We start from the raw sequence: 26,633 nt of genomic DNA on the forward strand, positions 1-26,633 counted from the left end.
GAGTCTTACATAAATGGGTGGTCATCCAATACTTTTTTTATTCCCAACATAGACACCCTTCTAACATTTGTCTGTTTATCCTTGACAGTAATGTAACCGCCCAGAGCATGCATCTGTATCAAACAATAGCCAAGATAAAAGATAGATGAAGCTGCACCAGATAGTCTTAATTTTCATCTGCAGCTTGTAATCTTCATCTTTAATTGTAGACAAAGAAATCTATCCACTGATGATGTCGCCAAACATTTAAAAAAAAAATTCATAAACTGCTCTTGGATTTGCTTTGCAGACACAGTGGGAATGGATTTAGAACATTCTAATTTTTTTTATTTTACACGAGCCTTGTGATGCAAAACTGTGCGCACAGTTTACAAATCTGTGCATCCCAGTGTATCATGGAGGGGATTTCTAAACAGCTTCTTTTTCTTACTCGAGCCTTGAGGGGCTTTGAAAAAGGGAGAAAGGAAAACAGCCTTTTTTGTGAAATAAAATTGATTTTTACAAGATAAAAAACTAGTTTACCCTGGTTTCTGAAATAGATGCATTTAAGACACAGTAAGATCTTTCTCTGCTTCCATGAGCAACAATATCAATATTTCTCAAAAATGAAAGCTTTGGATGTGCAACGTGTTTTAACTCTCTGTATAGCGAGGTAGCTCTTTGATGAACAAGTTCACACAGTCTTTGGCAGAATTGATTTATTTGTAATTGAAAGTTCAGGATCAACATGATTCAGGTCTAAAATGTCTGAAGTTCTGGTTTTAGAATAAGGGAGTGCAGCTGTTGCATCATGTTACTTTTCTTCCAGCCTCCACCTCCTCCAGGCAGCTGAAGGAAACCAGCGAAGAAAAGAGCCCCTGCAATTAAGTCTGAATTTACCTCTGAGCAGCCCACTCTGCATGTTGGAACACTGACCCTCCACGCTTCTCATCCTCCAACACGGCTGAGTGGGTGGGATGCATCCCAGTTTATTCTAAGAGTTCCTTCCACCACCCAGCTCATCTCGGAGGATACACAGCTCGCATGAAGTGAGAAATTAAACTCTCATTTGACCCTTAATTAGCTTTCTTAAAGCTAGCATGACGGCATCTTCTGCTAAATGTTTCTGTGCCAAGAAAGTCAAATGTCACGTATGTCCATTTTTAGCTCTTATGATTATTACATAAAACAACACCTGGGTGTTATTATTCTAAAGCCAAACACATACACACAGTGATGACTAATGAGATTTGATGGGAATTTAAATAATTTCCTCATCAACGAATGTCTGTTTTTATTCAGTCTGTTTGCAGAAGCTATCACAGATTTTTTCAATTTAACAAAAACTATTCTGAGCTCTGAGTTAGAGGCATTTTGTGAAGCAACTTTGACTGTTAGACTATGAATGTGTGAACTCAATGTGCAATAACATAAAAAAAAAAAAAACACACCTTGTTCTTTCTCTCTTGTCTCTTCCAGTCTGTGGATTGTTTGGAGGACTCAGACACGGTCAGGGCAAACATCTCTGCAAAAGTCAGATTGTCAACTACATAGAGGTAAGACACATTTATTCATCAATACATTAATGCATCATACCGTGGTGTTTTGCACCACTCTTTTCATATTCTGATGAAGGTATTGAAACTAGCATCATGGCTGTGCTGTATTTGTGCCGACTGTGTCATCAGGGTACAATTTCATTTTGTAGCATCCAGCGCTCTGCAGCTCTCTCAGGCTGGAACGTTGACAGTGTTTCTGTAAAATCTGAGACGATGTTCAGAAGTTTGAAAACAAGAAATTACCCAGTATAAATATGAATATGGTGTGCCTAGAACTCCTACTTTGTAATTAGTATGGGAACCGGTTTCGATATCAATTTAGGTTTTACTAGAATCATATTGAAGTTTAAAAGTCTGGTGTCATGAAAAAGCTTGTTCCTGTCACGCTGATTTATGTCAGAGTGTTAATTTTTCTTAGAAGTTTGATTTATTTTCTTGATCTATAAAAGTGGGTCACACCATGATTGACAGCTCTGTGGACAAATGAGAATCCTCTAGTCCTGTGTGCACCGGATCTCTACCACACAGACTCCAGATATGCAATCTGTCCACTCCTGTTCCGGGGTTATTTTGGCTTTAGATTTGTACAACAGCTGCAGGTGGAGACTTCCATCTTTATAAACAGTCAGTGTGGTCATCCTCTGATTATCTACCGCGTTTGGGCAATAGGACGCTGACACTTAATGGTCACTGTTTTATTAATAATTATAATTTTCTGGAAACTCCATGAGGTACCCCTAAGTTTCCGTTGTTGTTTTGTGTTTGAGTGCTCCCTTATGTGCATGTGATCTCTATTTCAGTGATCAAGGTTGCAGGGCAGTGAAATCAAGTAGGACTGCCAAGTGTTGTGTGTACATGCAAAGACATGCCTGTTTGATTGCATAAGAGTGAAAGAAGAAACCTCTGACCCCAACCAGATACGGCTCCACCAAATCACAGCCACAAATCACAGCCCGTTCCGTTATCCAAAGCCGGACTCCTTATTGTTCCACGGCTGCTTTTATTTTATTTATCTGTACAACAAGTGCATTCAGGAGATGCTTATTGTTTAATTATCACTGTAGTTAGTGCCGAGAGAAAAAAAAGAAAACTGTTGGTTTTGTGTGGTAGATTTTATTAAGGTATCAACAAGCTTTATTTGTCTGTCAATTCAACAAATTATCGTCCTGTGAGACAAACAAAAACCCTGTGAGGAGAAAACAAGGTGCCACTCAGAGTTCAGATTGCTTCAACTGCATTTAGTGGAAGACAAGAAGAGATCAGTCCAGAAAGAAAAAAAACAAACAGGTTCCTGCTTTGCTCGAGAAACTTATGATATTAACAATGATATTTCAAATAATCTATTACTGCTTAGCCTCTAACAGCTGAGATGACCTTTAAGCCCCAAAATTAAGTTAGATATATTTACAATATCGTCGTGATAAATGTACAAATAAGACATGCTGAAGATCTTTGCACTAGCTCAGAGGAACGACCATTTGTTTTCTAGAGTAACCTCCATTCTGATGTTTTCAGCACAAGTCAGCAGGATATAAATACAAACGTGTTGAGCTCTGCTGAAGTCGCAGTCTGGTGAACGAGTTAACCCACATGGAGCTTTAGTTAGAGGAGCGGGGAGGGGGAAATAATTCATCTCAACTGAGATAAGTGAAGCTGTGGTGCTCAGTGTGACCTAATATCTCCTGTACCTGTCCTATTAAAACAAAGAGGATAACGGCACCGGCCAATAGAAAGTCAACATCAGCTGTTATATGACATACATCATGTATTCATTATTAGAACCACCATTGAGGGCATATAACCTATGTTTTTAGAGGTCTGTGCGACTATGTTTGACTTCTCAAAGAGAATTAATTCGCTCGTGTGATCCATGAGCAGGTCAGAGAGAAACTAGGATGCACACCTACAAGCTGTGCATGTGTGCAGAAACACGTGATAGTGATGACGACTACTCCAGGGCCAGCTGGACGGCTGTTTCTATAATATCTCATGAGAAATTATAATGATGAATATAAAAAGGATTTAAATCTGAATCATGTTTTGGCTTCAGTCTTTAAAACAGGACATCATGATGTATCCAAGTGCTTATGTAAGACCCTTTCCTTACTTTGAAAAGAGTGCGTTTCAAACGATAAAAAGTGAGCTATAGTGTTGGAACAATACGCTTGTATAGCCTTATTCATGCTTGCACAAAACTCCTGAAAAACTCCTGAAGTTTTGAGGAGGAGCTCCATGTGTGAGCGCAAACGGCCACATTTTCTCCCTGACTTTGTCCAAAGTTTCTCCTGCCAGCACCCTAGTATATTTAAAGTTTTATTTTTGGGCTTTTTGTGCCTTTAATGGATAGAGAGGACAGTGGATAGAGTCGGAAATCAGGGAGAGAGAGAGTGGGGAACGACATGCGGGAAAGGAGCCACAGGCAGGAAGCGAACCCAGGCCCATACATGGGGCGCGCGCACCAGCGCCCCAGCACCCTAGTATATTTAAGCAGAAAATCCGAGTGATGAAAACGCAGCAGGATATAATCAGGAGAATTCACCTCGAGCAAGTGGGAGGGGTCGGTGATGACATCACCACAATAACCGCACAACCATGGACTGTCTGCTTGTGACCACTACGATCTTCGTGCATGTAATGAAACTGCTGCATTATGTTTCATGTTCTCCAGTATTTTCTTCTCCACTCTACACAGATCATTGATAAAGAGACAAATATTCTCATTATAGCGTCGTATAGAGGACTCTGTTACTTCGTCCCTTACTTCAACAGGGAGAGTGTCCCGCTGTGAGAATGTGTGAACAACAAGATCAGGAGAATTTCAAGAGCCGTCCTCCTAAAATTGTCTAGAAATTTCCGGGGGTGCATATTTGAAAAAGCTAAAGTTAGTGGCTTGTGAGATCGGTTGATGAAATCTGTTGACAGATCCAAATGATAAACTGCTTGAGTCTACTTCTTCCTGAGATCAAAGACCTGTTGTTTCAGTAACATAAACAGGTTTCCAGTGCAAACCCTTCCCTCTGTTATCATAGCTAACTGCATGTGTTACATGGGAGAGCATAGAAAGGTGAAGAAACAGTAAAGCCAGAAGCAAAAACGAGCAAATGCTCATTAGGTCGTTACATCGGCCAATCTGTCAGTGGCTCCCTGCTGGCTGAAAGTTAAAGACAGAGATGTATAGTTCGACCTGATTAAAGGCTTAGCGGCATTAATAACACATCACGCACCGTTAAGCTTTTTTTTTCCTGTTTTGAAGTCTCTTTCTCTTGAGTCTCCCCTTGTTACATGCAGAACATACACACATTTATTTACGCCCACTAACAAGTCCTCCAATTACATATAATATATATTATTCAGAGTCCTATTGTTCACATAAATCATGAAGATGAAAATCCAGTGTTGATCCACATCTCTGTGTTTACCACACGAGTCTGGAGGAATAGGTCTGTTTTTCGTTAATGTTTCATCACTCCACACTCAGGTTTATAAAGTGTATTTGAGGAAGGTTAACAGCACCTACAGATATTCTCACCAAACTATTATGAAACATTTCCCAAAATATTCATACAAAGCTATGCTAATGTCATGCACTGTATGACTATGGCCGTCAGCTAATTTAAACAATACAGTTGTGTTTGCGTTTGGTAAATCTTTGTGAGCCTCTCAGGAAGATAAAAAGTTAATCCGATGAGAAATGTTCGACTTTAAAGTTTGCTTGTATGATGGAAATCCTTTTCATGTCATTAGTGGTATCCTCATGTCAGAAGAGTGACAGTCATAGGGTTCTTCCCATGATGCTTCATTGCATCCAAAAACAAACAAAACCAAAACCCTTTTTCTTTTAAATCTCTGATTCTTTCGGGGAGGATTTTGGATCTCGCCCGGAAGTAGCCTGCTCATTCACTAAATCTGTCGAACACTTCCTGTCTTTCCCTGCCTCCCCCTCCTCCTCCTCCTCGTCCCTGCTGATGAAGGCCAGCTCATTCTCGTAGCAGAAAGAGTTGGCACCAGATGTTAAGAATTTTCTCTCCTCCATGTCCTTGGCGCTGCATCTGGGGGTGGATGGTACCTCGAATGTTTTGTGAAAGTAGGCGTAGTCTATCCTGTACTGGCTCTTCTCCTCAAAGATGACCGGCTCAAAGCGGTGACCCCACAGGATCTCCGAGGCCAGGTACGAGCTGCGCGCCTGCGTCGTCATCGCCGTGGCCTCAACCAACCCTTCGAGTATGATGACTATTTCAAAGTCTGACGTTTCCAGATCTTGCTTGCTGATGCCGAACAGCGGACTCTCTTCATCGATCTCATGTATGACGGTGAGAGGAGCAACCAGAAAGAGGCGGTCGGTGCCTTTGTCGTAGCCTACGTTCATGTCCATCTGATCCAGGGGGATGTACTCGCCTTCCTCTGTGAAGCGAGGTTTGACCAGCTGGGCTCGAACGTGAGCTTCTACTATATGGCTCTTCCTTAAATTAGCAACCCTGAACATGAGGCACAGTTTGCCGTCACGCAAAGCGATGACGGCGTTGTGACTAAACAGTAGAGTCTCCGCTCGCTTTTTGGGCCTCGCCATCTTGGCCATGATTGCACCGATCATGAAGGCATCGATGATGCAGCCCATGATGGACTGAAAGACCACCATGAAGACGGCCGCCGGGCATTCTTCCGTCACACAGCGAGCGCCGTAACCGATGGTCGTCTGGGTCTCAATGGAGAACAGGAACGCCGCCACGAAGGTTCTGACCTCAGTGACGCACGGGACAAAACCGTCGTCCCCTGCTGGATGGTCCATGTCACCATGGAGGAGCCCGATTACCCAGTATGCCAGGCCAAAGGTGAGCCAGGACACCACAAATGCCAGGCTAAACAGCAGGAACATGTATCTCCAGCGGATGTCCACACAAGTGGTAAAAATGTCAGATATGTACCGCTGCGACTTCTCGTCCATGTTGGAGAAATGGACGTTGCATTGACCGGTCTTGCCGACAAACCGGCTGTGGTATTTACGTCTGGTGTGAATCTTTCCATTGCCGAAGCTGCCGACAGCGGGCATGGCGCTGAGTCTCAGGCCTTCTTCTTCACAGGACGGGAAGCTGTGGTGGTGGTGGTGGTGGTGTGCCCTTCCCACACTCATGCCTCGGAGGGGCACAGCCACGCGGCTTCAAACAGCCCGGCTCACACAAAACTCACCCAGCTCATGGGAAGGTTTACAGCTCCGTCCACAAACAGCCTCAGTAACAACCGGAACTGAGACGTGAGGAACTGAAGAAGTGGTCTGTGAAGGAGGGAATGGTCAAATATTAGTATTCAACAATCTGCCATAGTGTTGATTCTGTGAAGAAAAAGTGCATCACCCTAAATTTAAATATGAATAAATGTACCTGTGCTGAAACAGATTATAACAGTGCTGCATCATTTATCGCAATCATTCTTATCACAATATGTGCATACATGAGAAAAATCATCAGTAACGTCATGATTTCAGGGTGCTGATGACCTAGCGGTTAGGTCGAGCCCCATGTATGGAGGCTACAATCCTCCAAGCAGACAACCCGAGTTCATGTATGACCTGTGGCTTCTATCCCGCAAATCATTCCCCTCTCTCTCTCTCTCTGTCTCTCTCTCTCTCTCTCTCTCTCTCTCTTTTGTGATTTCTGAATTATCCACTGTTTTTTTTTTAGATAAGTAGGGGGGGAGCAACCACTGCTGTAAGGGATTCTTTGTAACTTAATTTCTAATGACTTTATTAGCATACATTTGATTTTCTGTTCTGCCTCTTTTATCTACTCTTGGCTGGAACACAGCGGTTTATACAATGTTATTCATGTTTCTCTGATCAACAAGGTACAGAAATAGCACGCTAATCCAATGCCCTGCCATTTTATGTGACGTATCTTCTGTTTCCTCCAGCTGGCAAGACTATTAGAGGCACTGGAGCGCTGAGATGAGGCTGTGATTCCCCTGAGAGGCAGAACTGGAAAATAATACGAGATGCAAAAGAGAGGCAGAACATTTGGCACCGCAGAGGAGACAGTCTCACATAGTAATGGTTTTATATCTAAGAATTAATTGCATTGGATCAGGGCCTTATGTGTTTAAAAAAAAGGACCTTTATTCTGATCAGTCCGACTGCAGCTTTAAGAACATTCAGCTTGTTGATTATAGGAAAATAAGTTGCATCTTCCATATGAGTTTCAGCTAACTGTATGAAGATATTAATTTACGTTATTCAGGTCGGTATTTTTAGTCTGTTCCAGCACAATGAGAACAAAAGCAAGATTTGATTTTACGTTTTCTTTATTGGCTTGTTGGCTTGGTAACTCCTAAATCCTTTAAATTATGGGAATCAAATTCTGATTTGAATAACCCGTTATATTATGAGTTCTAGGCTGCAGGGTGGTGCAGTGGTCATGGCGAGGAGGTTCCTGCTTTGAATCCCCGTCTGACATGAGTCTCTCTGTGTGGAGTCTGCATGTTCTCCCCGTGCATGTGTGGGTTCTCTTCAGGTACTCCGGCTTCCTCCCACAGTCCAAAGACATGCTCGTTAGCTTAACTGGTGACTGTAAATTGCCTGTAGGTGTGAATGTGAGTGTGGCTGGTTGTCTGTCTCTAAATGTCAGCCCTGGGATTTGCTGGCCACCAGTTCAGGGTGTACCCCCGCCTCTTGTCAAATAACTGCTGGGATCGGCTCCAGCCCCCCTAAGACCCTGAATGGGACAAGTGGTATAGCTAATGGATGGATGGATTATGAGTTCTGTGTTCGATTTAAATAAATCTTGAATTCGCCTTTCCTAATATTCTGGCTACAAATACTTTTTATACCATCTTCAGCAACTTAGCATCTTAGCTAACATTGGCCAATTAGCACCGAACAAACAGCACAGCTGATGAGTTCTTAGATTGTTTAGTCATAAACACAATATGTTGGACAGTTTGAAAATTAGTCTTGAAGATGAAGCTCGATGATCAGATTATTTTCAGTCACTTAAAAACATGTTTCAACCTCCTGGTGGCGCTAGAGGAGAAGTCAGGACATCACCAAAGTGTGCAGGAGTCAGTCTGTGGGAATCGCGGATGTCTTCATAAAATGTAATGTGAATCCATCACAGCGTTGAAGAGATGATTGGACACTACCATGCTTAGAATAAACTCTGACGGTCTGTTTTTTATATCTGTATTATGAACGAGACTGAAACTCTGCAGATAAATCCGCTCCTTGTCGTTCAGCGCCGTGCTATGTTCATGTCTTTTTAAGCTGTAATTAGAGACGTTTCCTTACTGAGGTTTGACTTCTCTGTTTCTTTAAATGATTTCGCAGGATCATCTCGCTGACTCTGATGGAACTTCGCTCATTTCAAGTATTAAAATTTGACTCTGCCTCGCCGTCACATCGGACTCAAGGAACTCAGAGGACAACACGTCAACCTAAGGTCAGCACAAGGTCAGCACAAGGTCAGCACAAGGTCACCTGTTGCTTCTGTTGATGTTTTACAGCATCAGAATCGGGTTTATTGCTGATAACGTTTACAAATACAAGTATTTTCTTTGTGTTTTTGGTGCACTACCAGTCAAAGGTTTGGACACACAGCAGAAAGAGTAATATCAATAATACAGTTTACTATATAATTATAATATAGCTACTGTAAGCTGTATCTAGGGCACATCTACTAATAGAAGGTTTTCTTTATTTTTTCCATTTTACACATTTAAGAATAATAGTTTATATTAAAACAATAAAAACCAAAATATTTCAGTTTATTTTTATTTTGGAAAGAAATGCATACATACGTGCAGAGGCTCTGCATGTCAACAGGCAAGGCGGCCTAAAATGTGCAAATTTTGCACAGACGGTGGCTAACCTCCCTAAGGGGGCCCCACCTGACAGCACTCGTTTGCCCTGCTGAATGTTGGTTAGAGGGCCCCAACAGGCTCTAGAATCGCCACTGCATACGTAGGCATCAACTTCACTATTTCTATTTATATAAGAAACACATGTCAAACATTTAAACATAAACCTTTAGATCAAAATGTCTTTAAGATTATAACTTGTGTCCAAACATTTGACTTCCACTGTATAAGATAAGATGCATAACAGCAGCATAGAGAAAGGATAGTCAAAACAAGTTCACACAGTGCCCAACGAAATAATGAAGGAGCCGACACAGTAGATCATTTCAGCCCGCTTTATCATGATAACTACTACACTACGAAATTAAAAATGTTCTAAATATGTGAAATAGGAGTAATAATTAGACTGAACAGTAACGCAGGAAGGTAATTATAGTCTTGGTGGATGTTGATTATTGTTTGTGATTTGGGACGCACATAAACTAAACTAAAAACACCAAAAATAAAGCATCTTATCATTTATAATGTGGAGCTATGAAGGGATTGGAGTTTGAATTTAATTTAAAATCTGTGAATGGAAAAACAAACACAACCCAAGTGGTGTTTCTACCGCACGCTGATACCCTGCAGAATGGGTAACGAGACAGCAGGTCACGTCAACAAGTAGAAGATGGATTCTGTTTACAGTTTCTGTTCCGATTCAAATCGACATTTTTAAGACCTCAGACTCCACGGTGACTTTTTTCTTTTTTGAGTAGTTATATATGCATGTGTGTGTGTGTGTGTGTGTGTGTGTGTGTGTGTGTGTGTGTGTGTGTGTGTTCCTCGGTGCTCTAGTTGCTAGGAAGCAGTACGCTGGGTGTCCAAAGGATATTAATATCTGATATTCTGTGTGACGGCTCCTCGGCTCTCTCAGGAGCCACACTTTGCCTGCTGGGCTGTGATCTGAGTGCTCGGGCAGAGATTAGTCGACTTCCCTGCCAAAGAACTGAACAATTTCAACATTTAAACTGAACACACACACACTCCACAAGCCAGAGAATCAGTTTAAATGTTTCCGTCTAAAATCAGAAACAACTCACCTCGTGTGCAAGGGCTCCCAACTTTTGCTTCCTTTGAGATCTCCCAGTTTTTTTGCCAAACTGCTAACTGCTAATATTTCTCCTCAGGCTTCCTTTAATTTATCTTATGCATGTTTCTCTTCGGGCTTCTGATGGCTCCTCTCTCCTCTTACGGGTAGAACCACTCTTTCCTCCTGAGGCAGAAAAGTAAACGTCCCCAGTGCACCTTCATGTCTTTGCCTCCGAGTTTAAACGCGTCTCTTTCCCCCCTCAGCGAGGAGAGCATAACAATCACACACAATCAAGTCCTCCAAAAGTTACTCCTCTTTTGATATCCAGTCGATCAGAAACACACTACAGTCAGAAAATGACTTCAGTACAGCAGTGAAGTCTTGTTTTGACCCTCGACGTCTTGATCACAGCGATCCCAAATTAAATGTGCGTGTGGCTCACGTGAGCCACGGGGTCCGATCCAATCAAAAAATCGATTCCTCAAAGCTTATTTTAGAGTCATATGCAGTCAACAGTCTCTCACTTTCTTGGTAGATGTGCTATCTGATCTTGCTCTGCTGCAGATCCCACTCTGTATCCCACATCCAGTGAACTATTGCTCACTGCTCAGCTCTCGTCCTCCCCCTCCCTCTCACCGTGTCACTGTAGAAACTTGGCATTTGGAGACTACATGCTTCTCCCCCGACCAAGTGTTGCTCCAGTGCTGGTCAGCAGTGCAAGAGTTGAAGGAACCAAGTGGTTTATTCAGGACTGACCTGTACCCCAGAGACCAACTTCTCAAATGGATTTCTCTGATAAGGTTAAATTATTCTTTGAGGAATGGAGAACACCTCTGCATTTCTATACACCTCAGTCAGAATGACACTTTGGGCTAATTGGCTAGAACGGTCCAGTTAATCGACCCATAACAGAAGAAAATATGGAAACAAAGAAGTGATCAAACAATCTTTAATACCGGACCATACTCTGAGTAAATACTTTGTTTTCTGAGAGTATCAGAGAGATCACACTTATCCAGAAAGCAAAGTGACTCCAGATGAAAGACCCCAGACTTTGAATTGCTGTAACATGGTCGTCATGAATGTTTATATTTTGGGGCACTGGATAGTAGTGTTGTAGTCAAGACCAAACTAACCGAGACTAAGAAAAACTCGAGACCTAAGTTCTCCGAGACCGAGACAAGACCAAGACATTACCAAGACATTTAGGGATCGAGAATGTGTCAAGACCAAGACCATGGCAGGGTGAGACCAAGACCATAAATATCACTAAAATATCATCTTGTGTGTAGTGGGCGTGTCACTCACTTGTTTTTTTTACCTCTGGTAAAAAATTATGAATGAATCCCAGAAATTCATTGCGTTTTCCTTTTAATCACAGTAATGACACAGAAAAAAAGCTGGTGGTCGTGACCCATCTTGAATTATAATCCGGAGTCCGCCCAGTCCGAGACCGAGACAAGACTGAGTAAAAATCATTTCAATTCCGAGACGAGACCTTCAAAAAGTGGTCTAGAGACCAAGCTAGCGCCCCATGTATGGAGGCTTTGGTCCTTATCGCAGGGTCTATGGGTTCAAATCCAATCTCAGCCCCTTTGCTGCATTTCATTCCTACGCTCTCTCCTCCCGATGTTTCCTGTCTCTAGGCCTAAAAATGTAACTTTAAAGAAAAATGTGATATTTTGATGCTTTGTGTGTTTTCAAACGATATAATCTGTTAATTTAATGATGGACAGTTTTGACCCTTTAAAAACGTGACCGAAAGCTGCTGTGAGAGAAAGAGAAAGCAGCGGCCGTTCGTCAGGTTCGTCTTCTGGACTGCGTGAACAGAAACACGAGCGACACAGGATTCAATCTTAAAACTGTCCAGACACCTGAGACTGACCAAAAGACAGACAGACGCTTCCCTCCATAGAGCAGCTCGCCGGATTTAAACAGCACGCCTCGGCATGGGAGTTTTGTAATTCTTTGTGTTTGTTTCACAAGTCAGAAACCGGATCAGTTTTTTTCCAGTACCGGCCTGACCCAGATTCACAAGAGGCCATCGCGGAGGAACGACTCGGGTGGAAGGTGTGTGTCATACTGCAAAATGTCGGCCTCCAAAGAAGCTAAGCCGTGAAAGTCGGAGTATCAGTTTTCTGATTTTAAAAGGGAAACAATATTTGACCTATGTGGGCGTTCGTGCTGTTGGGTGTGGTTACGAAAGCAGTGAGACTGGAGATATCTTCACAGGAGGACGAGTGTGCACATTAACTGAATATGCAAAATCATTTAATGCACATTAACTTCACAATTGTAAATGTTGACAGGGTAAATAAATCCATTACTTTTTGGGGAGTCGGTCAGATTCTCGGCCAGATTTTTTCTGTTTATCCACATCGTCATCTTTGTTCTTTTCTTTGTTTAAAGTGCAACTTTTTCCATGAACACAAATGTGTTCCCAACAGCTTAAAACAACGATCTGACCTTCAGTGATTCAAATCTCTGTCAAACTGTAAATCTTCTTTAAAGATTTATTTTTGGGGTTCCTCTGTACATGGGGTGCACTCACCAACCACCAGGCTACCAGCGCCCCAATAAGACTGTAACTTTAATTAAGGGCTGTGACTATACGCAAATATTAAACTTCTATATCGATACCATGGCAACAAAAAGTTCGATGCGCTCGATGTTCGGTTATTTTTTTGTCTTTAATTATCAGAAATTGTCTAAATGTCCTAAACCTTAGTGACATTTGGGACATCTAGAAAGTGTGGAAGAGTTTACTGACTCTTTCCTCTACTATACAGCTGTCTTAATTTTCTACTTTGTTTTTAACGAACAACCTGTTCACCCCGCTGTAAGAGACTTAAACGTACGTCTTGCATCTTTCTGAAACTTCAAAAGGACTCAAGAAACATCAGTATATTTGCAGACCTGTGATTTTGAGTGAACCACCGCTGCTCTCTGTTTCACTCTCAGCAGACTTTGGTTAAAACATTACTTTTTTTAAAGCCGCTGCACTTAATCGTACGTAATCTCAGCAGAGATTGTGTGTTTGTATATATGTGTGTGTGTGTGTGCGTTGTTTTGTTTCCTTAAAGCAGCACTGTGATACTGTTACCATACTGTTACAGTGATGTCAGGCCTGTAAATGGGTCATGGGTCCAGTCAGTGGTGGCAGACCAGATGGGGACGTGCAGTGTGCTATCGGGTCGATAGCTCCTCGTACCCGGGCGAGTTATTTAAAGGTCGCCTCACTGCGGCACCACAAAGTGGGCCAGACCCGACCAGACTCAGGAGACGAGCTGCAGCGTTTGATCACCTTTCACATAATCAGCACACTCTTTATTAATTCAAGTATTATATCATGAAGTGGTCACAGGAAATTTAAGTAAATACAAAGGATGGAAGCGTCTCTGCTGAAGGCTTCAGGAACAGTCGTCCCTCGATTAACCAACTCTTTTTAGGGTTTATAAACCAGAAAAAAAATGTCTCACTATCTCATAACAGAAGCTAGTTTCCTGCAAAAGCCTCCAACAGAATGGTTGTGCCTGTCAGTGTAACACAGCAGTGATCACGGAGGAGAGAAAGAAGAAACAGGAACGCTGTAGAGAAAGTCTCTGTTGGCAGCCAACACTGACAAAAAACAACCTGAGTGGGGAGGAGAGGCGTTGTGCACCCACCATACAGAGAGAAAGGCTGCATGTACACAACTTACAGGACTTTTTTTTAGGGGCCTTTTCACAAACCTGATGCTCCAGATTTAAAATATGCTTCAGACCGGACTGATGACCATCCCGCCTCACGGTGACAACGTACTCTCACCTTATCTAAAGCTTTCCTGTGAGTCGACATGTGCATTAAATCAAAAATGATAATCACACAGGTCTGTTATTCTACCTTCTACAAGGGGAAAGTTGTGATTTATTTCTCCTTGAAAGCCTCTGAGTTTCACAGGAACAATATAGTTCAGGTTTATTGTCATATAAACAATCTCAGTCTGTTTGTGCATTATCCTCGTTCTTTTACAGACCTGTCTCTGACTGCTTCAGAGAGGAAAAAATATCTCAACAGTGAATTAAACATGTTGATCCATCACAAGTTAGCTTTAGACTCAGACCTAAAAGAGGTGCCACTTAATCGATTGTGTGTCGGGTTATCGTTCATGTCTGTTTCTGTTCCTGCATCAAGCGTCTCTTTTCTGTTTCTGACATTTCTGAAAAGAGTAATCTGTACTAAAGTGCTTCCCCAAATCTCCAACGGCCTCATCATCCTTCGTGCCGATGTTGCCAAACTGCAGTTGTTGCCAAACTTATATTTATCTTAGGTGAACAACGTAGGATTAATCCATTGTCATGGAAACACTGTCAAATTTGAGTTTTAACAAACACTTCGCATGTAGGTCACACGCCTCTGGACCTGATTTTGTAACACCGTCCGTGATCCAACTCAAATTGGAAATAAAAATAAACACACATGAAGCTTTTTGGTTTTCCCACTGGTTTGAAAACACAAACATTGATGTGAATCACACGTGCGCTCCGATCAGAGCTGCATCGGTGCTGGTTGCAGTAATCGATCTTTGCATGACTAAATGGGTCACTTATTTTTTTTCGCGGGCTGAGCAGGTGCACCTGCGTAAACCAGTGTTTCTACATCAGCTGCTAATCAGTCATGATGTTCTGGAGCGTTTGTGGGGCGGCTGAACAAACTCTGCAGGTGCATGATGAAAGCACTCCACACTCAAAGCAAAGCAGAAACAAACTGAGAGAAGTTAATGTTTAAGAGAAATCCACCTTCAAATCTATTTAATGAAGCTGTAATCAGAGTTATGTCATATACGTATTTAAGACGTAAACAGGCGGGATAGATAGTTAGGTGGCTCAGTGGTAGAGTCAGTCATCTCTCAATTGGAGAGTCGGAGGTTCAATCCCCAGCTCCTGCAGTCACATGTCAAAGTATCCTTGGGCAAAACACTGAACCCCAAATAGCTCCCGTCGCTGTGTCGGTGGTGAAAGTAAATCGAATATGAGACTTCAAAAAGGCAGAGCTCGAAGTGGCTGGTTCAATCAGAAAAACTGTTTAAAATCCACATAGACTATTTTACAGTGCGTACGTTCTCGTGTGTGTAGCTCATACTGTTACAGTGATGTCAGTGTCAGTGATTGATGCACGCATGAAAAAGATAAACAAGCAAATCTTCAAGTTTGCTTACTTCATGAGGAATCGATCGTCTTATTGATTTCTCACTCACCAAACGGATTCAGCTGTTGTCAAAATGTAGTCGCCCTTTTCCCGAGTTTAAACCACATCCTAGTTCATTTAGGATTATTTTGTCAAACTAACATTCCCACCATCCAAACAGAACTTTCATGCACACAAAATAGTTTGCACTCCCCTTGTCCAGTCCAGCTTTTCTATAACACGCTAAACATTTGACTTGCAGGATGAAAAAGTGCAGAAATGTTGTTTTTGTTATATTCAAATGGTCGCAGTCAGCTAGAAGAAGCTAAAAAGGTTTCCGACTTCTGTCCATGATGGAAAATACGAAGATTCAGCTCTGCTCTTTGGAGGTGTCAGCTCACATGTTTCACACGCAGGAGTCACCGGGAGGGGGGGGAGTGTTGGGTTTTAATGAGGTGTGATATTCCTCTTCAGGAATATGACACTGAGGAACACATCAACATCAGGATCAGGTCTTCTGTGAGGTCACCGAGGGAAATGATTTACACAGAAATCCCTGTACATGTAGGTGTTTACTGTAAATCAGTTATGAGTATATAGAATAAAGTCAAACTGGGAACATCAGACGAAACACACACACTGATAAAAAGCTCAGATCGTTCCTGGTTTACTCCCATCAAGCTGTCGGGGTTAACTGAGGCTGCGGCTGTAACTTATCTCTGTGTAACGCCAGGCACATGACTTAAATGTCACCGCCATGTTCAGGATGGACGTGACTAAAACAGTGATTGAGAAGAGTTTGCAAAATGTGACTGCTGTGAAACCACCTGATCATCTGACTCTCCTCCTGTGGAACGGTTTGTCTGCTGTCACCTGCCTGCAGACTCTGTGCTCCTCTAATTAGGTTCTGTGTGTGTTGGGGTTAGCTCGTTAGCTTGTTAGCTGAGCGCTCAGGTTCAATCTGCGCTGCACATTTTCACAACATGAGGAGCAACACGGCCGAGTGTTTGGTTGAGTTTTTTCCCTCAGTGTCGTTATCGTGTTTAAACCAAAACAGATATCAACAGCTGGGATGTTTTATTTCACGTTAAAGCAGCATGTTTAGTTTTACGGTTGGAAGTCATACGTTTAGCGTATTCTCCAGTAAAGAAAACAGCTGCTACATGCAAAACATAACGAGCTAGAGGAGCGCTACAACAACAAAACAAACAGTTCATGATATGAAGAGTTTGGAAGAACTGAAATACATGAACTCAACATAACAGCTCACTACATTCATTCAAAGATTTAGCCTTTTTTGTCAACTAAAACTAGAATCAAGGATAGTTGAACCTCAATGGATGCAAGACATCAAATATTCAGATGTTTGTACTTTAAATATTTAAATCTAAGAAAGTGAATTTATCTAATTTCCTGTCAAAAATATCTCATAACTCCTATTTTACACCACATTCACCTGACAAGTCCAGATCAAAATATAAAGCACAAAAAATTAAGGCCTGAATTGCTTGTAATGTAATGACCCCTCCACACCACTAGGTGTTCCCATTTTGCTGGATAAAAAAAGATACAAGCACTTCATGGTCTGTTGAGGCTCGATGGGCGCCCTGTGCATCTGGTGTGCAGCTAGAGCAGGAACAGCTTTCAAGATCAGAGTCATCGAGCGCTCACACACCGGGATTGTTCAGATTAAATTTTAATGCATATAAAACATTTGAGCGTTTCACAAAGTGGCTTCCTCAGGTCCGCTCTCCACCTGAGTAGCGTCAGGTGTTAGTTTACTTCATTGTCTTTATTTACATGAAATATAAATGCAGTCGTAAAAAATCATCAAACACAGTGAGTTATATCTTCAGTGTTACATTTTTAATATTAAAATTCTGAAACTGTTTAAAATCCTGAAACTGTTGTTCTTATTTTATTTCTTCAGCTGAAATATTTTTGTACATAAAAAAAAACCTTTTGATGAAGGAGCATCGCCTCAGTCTCAGCTCGCCGTCTGATGTCAGAGTTCAGGTTGTTTCCTGCTCCATCTAGTGGTACGATATGTTTGTAACATTTTTAAACAACTAATCCATCACACTCAGTTTTTGTTATTATATAAACACAGTCTGAGAGTCTTTGTCTACACTGTACAAAGTGCTGAGCTCCAACGTATAACAATCATCAGTCTTTGTAAAATGTTTTATCTAGAAAAGTCAGAGTGAAGTGGCTCCCTCTAGTGGTTCTTTTGATGCTTCTTCCTCTTAAATATTCACTTCTCCAGATCCAACAGACCATCACAAACATATTTACATGGTCAAAAAAATCATGACGAACAAAACATTGTATAACAACAAAAGTTACACAGAAATAAATCTTCTAAACCGCAGCTTTGCTCTGAATGCAGATTCCACTCTCTCGTCTTGTTTCATCAGAACGACTCAAACAGTTTCATTCTCTCTTGGATGGAGAGACCTTCTTTCAAACTCTGCAAAGCAAACACACCAAGAAGAAACACAGACAAATTAAAAACAGAAGAAAGAGTTAAAACTCTAAATCTAATCTTCATATATTAACTAGATTCTGATCCTCTGGCGCCCCCTGGTGGTGGAACGAACTGCCAAACTATGCAGAGTCCCATTGCATCTTTAAGAAAAAGCTAAAGACCCAGTGACCTTCATGATGATTTTTGGATTGATTTGATGCTGATTAAATCAGCTGTTGATGTCGTGCTCTGCCTCCGGTCACTTCCTGTCAGCAGCTGTGTCCTATCAGACTTAAAGCTGTTCGTTTGCACTTCCTGACGTTGTTTACTTACTCTCTTGGATAAAAGCGTCTGCTCAGTGAGTCATAGAATCATCACGATTCAGTGATGTCTTACCTTCGATCTCATTCCTCTGATCTGACGCGTGAGGAAGGATTTCTCTGTTTTCTTCAGAAAAGCAGAGTTGTTTGTGTTTGTCACAGTGTTCTCTGGGGAAGAGAATGAAGATAGCAGAAAGAGACGAGGGACATTAATTCAAGGAGTAGTTCTGCCTTGTGTGTCAAATATTATTCTCTTTCTTTAAGAGGTCACACTAAGTGTTTTTGTTATTTAAGGACAGTTTGTAGTTTCTTTAAAATGCAAAGCTAAACTAATCTGTGGCTTCAAACATGGCTACAGATATTAAAGCAGTGTCAGTCGTCTAATCTGTCTCTCCAATAAATAAATAGAAAGTCATGTTTAGTTGTATAGCACATTTAAAACAGCCTCAGCTGATCAGCGATCACAGATAAAAAGAATAAAGTTAAATACAGAAAAAGAGAGAAAGAAAACAAAACAACAACAAAAAACAGGATTTTAAATCAAATATTAGATTTGTTTTTGCTCATTTCAAAGGACACAGAGAAAAGGTGCTGTGTTTTAAATTAATGTAATGAGTGGTGACCAGGCGACAGAGAGGCGGCGGCCACCCCTAGGTTTCCTCTGAGCTCGAGGGACGTCAGAGAGAGAGGAACCTGAGTGATGGTCCTGGGGTGTAGTGGATTCAAAGTGCCGATAGATAAGAGGGGACTTAACCATGGAGTGACTTAAAAACAAGTACCGGTAATACACTTTTAAAATGAATTCTTACATCAACAGGGTGCCATTGAAGGGAGGCGTGTACGGTGGTAATGTGGTCCCATTTACGTGCAGCTGTTAAAAATCTTGCAGCAGCGTTTTGCATAAACTGCAGACGAGAGAGCGAGGACTGACAGACTCCCACATGGAGGGAGATGCAGGAGTCCTTAATATGCAAATGATGACGTGTTCTCATTGGTTATCATGTTTGTTATAATGAACACAAAGTTTCTCACCGCGGCGCCGAGCTGAAGCGTCTCTGCCTAAAGAGGAGAACTTGAAATCTTCACAGAGTTTTTTGACGTCGTGACTGATTTCATCCTGACTGTTTGAATGAAGAGCCTTCAGCTTGTTCTGGGCGTACAGTTTGTCCTGTAACACACACACACACAGATACACACTTAAACACACATCAACGTGTACTAGCTGGATGTGCATCATTACATACAGAACCTGATTAAACAGAGTGATTTACTGCAGTTTGATCATAATGATTTGAATGATCCTTCGTCTTGCAGCAAACATCAAACGTTAGGAGAAGATTTCACAGCCTCTCAGTGAAGGACAGAAACAGTCTGAACAGTCTTGTTAAAATCTGATTCTCTGATTTTGAAACCAGCAGATCCTCCGAAAGACAGAAAGTATTTTGGCTTCTTCTGCTCATGTGATTTTACGTGAATATTCTCTCTTTCCATCACGATGTCGTTATGTTTGACCTTTTCTTTTTTCTATTTTTAAGATGTATTTTTGGGCCTTTTTGCCTTTATTGGAAAGGACAGCTGAAGAGAGAGATGGAAGTGTTGGAAGGAGAGAGGAGGGGATGACATGCAGCAAAGGGCCGAGGTCGGATTTGAACCCGCAGCCGCTGCGACGAGGACTACTGCCTCTGTACACGGGGTGCGCTCACTAACTGTTAGGCTACCGGCACCCGATGTTTGACCTTTTCTAAAACTATTTTAAATCATTGATCCCCTCTGCAATGAGATAACTAAACACTCCTTTAGGTTTTATGTTTTAACTGACTTTTTATCCTTTTATAGTTTTATTCAGCCTGGTTGTTTACTATCAGTCTGTGAAACATTGGTATCTCTTTTTAGGTCAAATTTATTTTATTTTTTTAGCTCTTTTCTGTAATCTGTTGTCTGTACTTCACTGTGTTTAATTTATGTTTTTTATGTGCAAGCTGCTCCAAACCAATTGCCCCAAAAAGGACTAAAATAGTTGTTTGAATTAAATAGGTTTCACTTGTTGCTTTGCATGTTCTTAATTTCATTTCATTTGTTCCACTTTTTTTCACTTCAGGTAATTTTTTTTTTCGAGTTCAAACAGATTCAGTACCATCCGAGCAATCTTCAACTCCTCCCTGAGCGAGCAAGCTTCCTGCCTGAGAAACTGCATCTCTGCCTCTCTCGCCCTCAGAATCACCTGCCACAAATGAGAAAAGCAGGCGGTATGTTAAAGTATATGTTACTGTACTATGAAGGGAACACTATATTTACTGTATAAATGCATTTAAAGCGCCTCAAACTGAATTCATCATGAGGTTAAAGCTTCACAGACGTTTACCTCCATCTCATAGAAGTCGTTTTCTTGAGGGACAGCATGCGGCTGCTTCCCATTCAGGGAGAAACATCGCTGAGTCATCTCATCTGGTTCTCTCTGAAAGGATGACACAGAGAAAAGACACAGAGATGCATTTCATTAAGTGCTTTGTGTTAGTTCATTCAAACAAAGAACAAACAGTTATTAGGTCCCGGATTAAAGAAAGTGTTTGTACCTGCTTCTTTTTGAGCTCCTGGTTTTCTTTCTGGTATTGTATCGATGACTTTCTCTCGTCCTGCAGCTCATGGGTCAGCTGAGAGTTTTCCAGACATTTCTGAGTGTGCTGAACCGACAACGTCTCGAGCTCCTTCTGCAACACCTCCAGCTCCTCCCTGCAGGGGGCGGAGCAAAACAACAAACATGTGAGGATGTACGGATGCAAAATAGGTCCAGTGGAAAGCAACTAAGGATGGAGCAGCTGAGCCTGAGGAGCGCCCCAGAAGTCACTCACTCGTGCTCGATTTGTAGTTGTGTGATGTCAGCACTCTCCCTGATGTGCTGAGACCGTCGGCTGTTCTCCAGCTCCTGTTTATGTGCTCTCCTCATCGCCACAATGGCTGCAGAAAGAGACGACAGCCTGCATGATGAGTGGCACTGTTCCCCTGAGTAAATGCAATTCCTTCAACTTTTCATGGTGAACTCGAGCTCTCCCTTAAAGCTTCTTCTTTCTAACATGTAGCTAAATCAATACTGCAAATAACCAGACATTATTAGTTTAACTAGAACAACTTCTCCAAAAGGTGCTTTGACATGATGTAACATTCTGTTTGTATTAACAGGCTTACAGTGCATTTATTTTTGCATGGCTCCCTGCAGACAGACGATGGTTTACCTGCCATCGTGGCGGCCGACTCCTCCTGCAGCAGCTGGTCTTTCTCCTTCAGTAGAGCGTCCACCTCCTGCTGATGCTGCTGCTGCAGGTCACCCATCAGCTGTCTGTGCGTCTCCTCCAAAGCGGTGATGCTTTCATCAGATGGGGCCTACATTCAAATGACAAATCATTCTTCTGCTGAGGTACACAGGTGCAAAGATAAGAGAGAATTACAGCTTTGCTGTGTGTGCTGATGAATGCTCTCTGTCATATTTATAGATAAGAGTTTTTCACAGGGATCATTAACATTAGATATTTGATTAAATGTACTATAAATAACAAATCTGGATGATTAACTGGTTTGAAAATGAGCAGCACCTTCCCATACTTCCAGTTGATTCAAAAACCCTTTCTGCAAACATAATCTTAAAACAAACCAGCAGCAACACAGTCGGGCAACTATGTGATAATTGTTTCTCTAAAGTTCTGCAAGGGGTTTTTAGAAATAGTAATTTTCCTGCAGGGATTTACTTTACGACAGGATATGAATCACTTCAAAGATCAAGTATCTTTATTACCTCAAGTATTACGTGATCCTCCTGATACGCTTCCCTCCCGGCTGTTTCATCACCTCCAGTCGTTGGGTTCCTGAGCTCCTCTTTTGTCCTCCTCTCCATCACAGTCTGGTCTGATGAGGAGGAGGTGCATTCAGGGACAGTTGGGGCTTTCGTGCTGGTTTGAATCTGCTTCTCTTTGAACAAACTAGACTTAGTGTAGTAAGCATGCAAGTGTTTCATCTCGTCTTCGTGGATCTGCTGCAGCTTTTTTATCTTCTCCTGAAACTCTTCCTCCAGCTTGTTCATCCGTTCCTCGTGATAATCCTCGATTTCCTGCATGTTTTCCAGGAGTCTCTGGTTCCCGGTCTCTTCTGAGAGGATCTTCAGCTCAACACGCTCCAGTTCTTCTCTCAACGCAGAGTTGTCCTCCTGGAGCTGACACAAGGTGTAATTAAAAGCCTCCTGCTCGTCCTTCAATTTGATTTCTTCCTCTCTGCACAGAGCTTGCAGTTTGTCCTTTAACATCTCACTTTGCTGCTCTAAATCCAAGCGCAGTCTCTCCGACAAATAAATCAACTTCGCTTGCTCCAGCATCCGATTTAAGTCAGAAGCAGAAGCGTTTTCCCAACAATCATCCGTACTGCAGTCTGCTTCATCTCCATCAGACGTCTCCTGGCACAGCTGGCGTAAACACTTAACTCTCCTCTGCAGGCGGGATAGAAGTCTCTCTAACCAGTCTGCTTCTCTCTCCATCACTTCCTTTTTGTCATCGTTTTCACCTGCCTCTTCTTCTGAACATCTGCCCTCATAAGGAGCCAGCTCTGGGGGGCAGATATCCGCCAGACTTTTCCTCTCATGCTCCCTCTCTTTATTTCTTTCGCTTGTCCCGCTCTCAAATTCCTGCAGAAGATTTAAGGCAGCATACGTGAGCTCTGCTTCAGCACAGACTGAATGGATGATGCCTTCTACAGGTTCTTTGTTGTCACATTCTGTCCTCCCAGATGGAGTCCTTCTCTCTGTCTTTAACGCTATTCTTTGGGAGATTAAACTTCTGTATCTGGCTGCCACATCTCCCTCATCTTCTCTCGGTACAAGGAGTGCTCGCCCACTCTGACTCTGGAGGACGGACACCATTTTCTCCACGACAAAGAGTTCCCTCATGAAACACTTTCCTGCACTTTCCATGTCGACCTCTGAGTGTTTTCTCTCAGCTGCAGCTGCTGAAGCTTCATCTTTCAGGATCTTCTCCTCTCCTCTGCCGGCGTTGCATGATTCTTGAATCTGTTTCTCTGCATCTCTTTCTCCTTGCTGAAGGCAGGCAGCAGCGCTGGATAACTGCTTCTCAAACTCTGTTATATTAATCGGTGCGGATTGAAGCCACTCTCTGCAGACCTGTATGATGTTCAGTGCGACCTGAAACCTTCCCGCCAGCATCCTGCAGCAGTTCTCTGTCTCCTGAGTGAAGCGCTGGCTCTGCTTGGCCTGGCTGTGCAGCAGCAGACTGAGGTGCTGGGCGGTGGCTCGGCTCTGGGTCAGCTGGGAGCAGAGGTGGGGGTCCTGGCAGCCTGTGTGACCCTGGTGCTCCTCCAGTCTCTGCATGATGTCCCTTAGCTTCTCCTCTGTTACAAACAGCTTCGTCTCAAGAGTCTGGATCACGGTCATAAACTTCTCCGGGTCGTCATCAGCTGTGACATCACACTGCTGAGATGAGTCAACCGTGAGAGAACGGGGTCCTGACTGTTCAACAGCGCCTGTGTGGTTTGACACCAGGCCACTGTCTGCTTCCTTTGTCCTGACTGGATCAGCGGTCTGTTGAGGAGTCTCTGAGGATTCATTCTTCTGCTGAGAGGAGGAGCAGCTACACTCTGTCATCTTCTCATTCAGCTTCACCTCCGTCTCCTCCAGACTGTTTCCTAACACCTCCATCTTCAGCAGGATTTCAATCAGCTCCTGCTCCTTTCTGTCCAGCAGCCTCTCGTAGCCCTCTCTTATGTCCTGAATGTCTGCCTCCTTCTGCTTCACCCTCCCTAAGGCCACCTGCAGCTCCTCAGAAACTCTCTCATACGAGTGCTCCATGTTGTAGTAGTGCGTCTCGTCGGTTTTCAGGCGGCTCTGCAGCCGACTCACCTCCACGTCTGCCTCGGATAACTGACTCTGCAGGTCCTCACAGCGACGCTCCACCTGCTCTCTCTCCTCCTGAAGTTTCTGCACAGCTGTAACTGTACACGTTAGCTCCTCCTGGAGCTGCTGCTGAGCTCTCTCAATGCCCTTGGTCCACGTCTGACTCTTATTCAGGCTCCCCAGCTGCTCCTCAGCCCTGTCTAGTCTCTCCTGGAGGACCTGTGAGTGTTGTTCTGCTTGTGCCAGACTAGCAGCCAGACTCCTCCGCTCTCTGTCCTGACTCGCCTGAAGGAGCAGGAGGTGCTTCTGCAGGCGAGCCTCTTTCTGAGCCTGGGCCTCCTCATTAGCTTGAAGTTGAGTTTTCGTCTCTTGCAGATTTTTCTGTAAGAGAATGGCCTCCTCCTGGAGACTGTGATAACCCTGCACCTCCTGCTGCAGCTGTGTGAAACGAGACTCGACCTCCCTCCTTTGCTCCTCAGCCTCCTTCCTCTGCTCCTCAGCAGCACTCAGCTGGGACTTCAGGGAGGCCACGCAGTGTTCCCACTCCACCCGCTGCTCCTGAAACCGCCGGCGGTCTTGCTCCAGATGGGCTTGTGCGAGTGCCGTGGCATCACCAGTGACCAATAACTGTGCCTGCTGAGCCAAGAGATCCACTCTACTCCTCAGCTCAGCCTCTCTGGCCTCCTCCTGACTCCTCCTCAGAGCCTCCAGCTCAGAGTGGAGGTCGTGGTTCATCTTCTGCAGTCTCTGTAGAGCCAGAGCTTGACCCGGAGAGCCGTTTGAAAGACTACCAAGCTACAGGAAGACGACAAGCTTTGATAAGAAACTGTTTCTGCATGTTGTTCTTCATATAGAAATGATGACTTCTTTAAGTGTGAATATTCATGATCGTGTGTTGTACCTGTGAAGGAGAAGGATTCTCTCTCTGTTGTTGTAGCTCTTCCTGCAGATCACTGTTTATCTGCTGCAGTCGAGACAATTCCCTCTGTGTCAGTTCAAGCTTCAGAGAAATTCAACAAACTGTCACGCTGGACATTTATGTATTTTGTATCAGAACGGTTTGAAGACACCCCGACATGATCTTACCTCTTTTATAAGTTGCCAAGTTTTCTGCTCATTTATTGAAACTTGTTGTTCCCCACTCGTAGTCGTGCTGTTCACTTGATCAGTTTCACTCTCCGTGGTTAAACGTTCATCCAAACACTTGTCGTTTGACGGCATTGTTGTGGTGCGACTTTCTGCTCCTGCAACTACCGAGGATGAATCGGTCGTACCTGGCGCACAGACGAGCAAAAAGAAATACATTTTAGTTCAATCCTGTTTTTATTATTTGTCTGTCATTCTTATAAAATAATCTAGTTTAAGGTGACTCTGGTCAGACCAAGATGAGGGAGCAAAACATTCAAAGCAAAAGAATCCGTCAAACTTGATCTCTTCTCCTATAGAGCTGATCAAACTTCTGATGACTGATTTTTTATTCTTCCCAGTTTGTTCACTGACTCACCGGTCTGTGTGGAAGCACCTTCACCCTCCTCCACCCGCTCTGACGGCCCGATGGATGATGTGATGGGGGAGTCGAAGGGTGAAGTGGGGGAGATAATGTGACAGGAGGAGATTGTAGACGAGTCAGAGCTTTTATCAGCAGGACTCTGCAGTGTGAGCTCCTGATCTTTGTGCTGTGTTTGTGTTTCCTCTGCACAGTCTGGTGAAACGCTGTTTGTGTGTTCAGATTTCTGCAGAGCGTCAGACTTATGTGAGTGTGGCTGCTGCTCTGTCACAGAGCTGTGGGAACACCAGAGACAGGTACAGACTTTACACAACAGGTAATGTGTTTAGTAGGGTAGAACAGAAACATGTAAAGGGTTAAGAAACTGGGATCACTTCATTATGCTGCACATCTGCGCTGCTTTAACTTTATTGTTGGAATCCTACAAATGACTAGTATTTATTTAGGTGTGAAATAAAATAGTTTGCTTGTTGCTTAGAAAAAGGAATGGACAATGTTTTTTTGTGAACCTCTATGGACCCTCCCCATGTGACTGGGCCCCGGAAAGCTTTCCCTTTATCCACCTTTACATTGTTTAATTACATTTTTAGTGGGACTAAGTTTTGGTGTTGTTACATCTTTGAAACTGTAAAATAAAATATCTGAGTAAACGAAAATGCAGCACTTCTAGTAATAAATAAAAATGTTTTTGTTTTTTTTAACCTTGTGGCGTCCGGTGTAGGACTGGGCCTCACATTCTTCAACACGGCGTGGACCAGGTTACGTCTCATCCCAGAGGTCATTGCACAGAGTGAGTACACTCCATCTCTGTTCTGTGGGAAACACAGATATCAT

The 26,633-nt window shown here is 42.9% G+C and overlaps 2 protein-coding genes and 2 long non-coding RNA genes across 4 annotated transcripts in view; 2 read left to right on the top strand and 2 right to left on the bottom strand.

The window, feature by feature from the left end:
- Positions 1-20,094, top strand: LOC132954695 (uncharacterized). The gene is made up of 4 exons (XR_009665836.1): positions 1-1,028; positions 1,459-1,535; positions 8,851-8,962; positions 19,941-20,094. It is a non-coding gene; the product is annotated as an uncharacterized LOC132954695 (long non-coding RNA).
- Positions 4,310-11,141, bottom strand: kcnj12b (potassium inwardly rectifying channel subfamily J member 12b). Its single transcript, XM_061027320.1, has 2 exons — positions 10,463-11,141; positions 4,310-6,807 (listed from the first exon to the last, which is right to left on the bottom strand). Exon 2 carries the CDS (start codon positions 6,664-6,666, stop codon positions 5,377-5,379), a length of 1,290 nt encoding a protein of 429 aa, XP_060883303.1. The 5' UTR covers positions 6,667-6,807; positions 10,463-11,141; the 3' UTR covers positions 4,310-5,376.
- The window catches only part of LOC132954691 (trichohyalin), a 12,923-nt gene continuing 3,729 nt past the window's right edge, over positions 17,440-26,633 (bottom strand). The window contains exons 6-18 of the mRNA XM_061027319.1: positions 26,502-26,611; positions 25,797-26,074; positions 25,379-25,566; positions 25,194-25,292; positions 22,193-25,087; positions 21,636-21,783; positions 21,255-21,360; positions 20,979-21,135; positions 20,768-20,860; positions 20,540-20,626; positions 19,438-19,573; positions 18,482-18,573; positions 17,440-18,088 (exon numbers count right to left, since the gene is read on the bottom strand). Of these exons, the coding sequence (XP_060883302.1) occupies positions 18,032-18,088; positions 18,482-18,573; positions 19,438-19,573; positions 20,540-20,626; positions 20,768-20,860; positions 20,979-21,135; positions 21,255-21,360; positions 21,636-21,783; positions 22,193-25,087; positions 25,194-25,292; positions 25,379-25,566; positions 25,797-26,074; positions 26,502-26,611 (4,446 nt within the window). The 3' untranslated portion in view covers positions 17,440-18,031. The remainder of the gene's footprint in view (positions 18,089-18,481; positions 18,574-19,437; positions 19,574-20,539; positions 20,627-20,767; positions 20,861-20,978; positions 21,136-21,254; positions 21,361-21,635; positions 21,784-22,192; positions 25,088-25,193; positions 25,293-25,378; positions 25,567-25,796; positions 26,075-26,501; positions 26,612-26,633) is intronic.
- The window catches only part of LOC132954694 (uncharacterized), a 6,722-nt gene continuing 612 nt past the window's right edge, over positions 20,524-26,633 (top strand). Inside the window, exons 1-5 of the long non-coding RNA XR_009665835.1 lie at positions 20,524-20,651; positions 21,045-21,165; positions 21,620-21,817; positions 26,022-26,095; positions 26,521-26,589. This is a non-coding gene — a long non-coding RNA (uncharacterized LOC132954694). The remainder of the gene's footprint in view (positions 20,652-21,044; positions 21,166-21,619; positions 21,818-26,021; positions 26,096-26,520; positions 26,590-26,633) is intronic.

This window comes from Labrus mixtus, chromosome 20 (genome assembly GCF_963584025.1).
Source record: "Labrus mixtus chromosome 20, fLabMix1.1, whole genome shotgun sequence".
Taxonomy (NCBI): domain Eukaryota; kingdom Metazoa; phylum Chordata; class Actinopteri; order Labriformes; family Labridae; genus Labrus; species Labrus mixtus.

What these genes read in the sequence shown, in the direction of transcription:
- kcnj12b (XM_061027320.1), bottom strand. Translation starts at nt 6,666, where the DNA reads ATGAGTGTGGGAAGGGCACACCACCACCACCACCACCACAGCTTCCCG.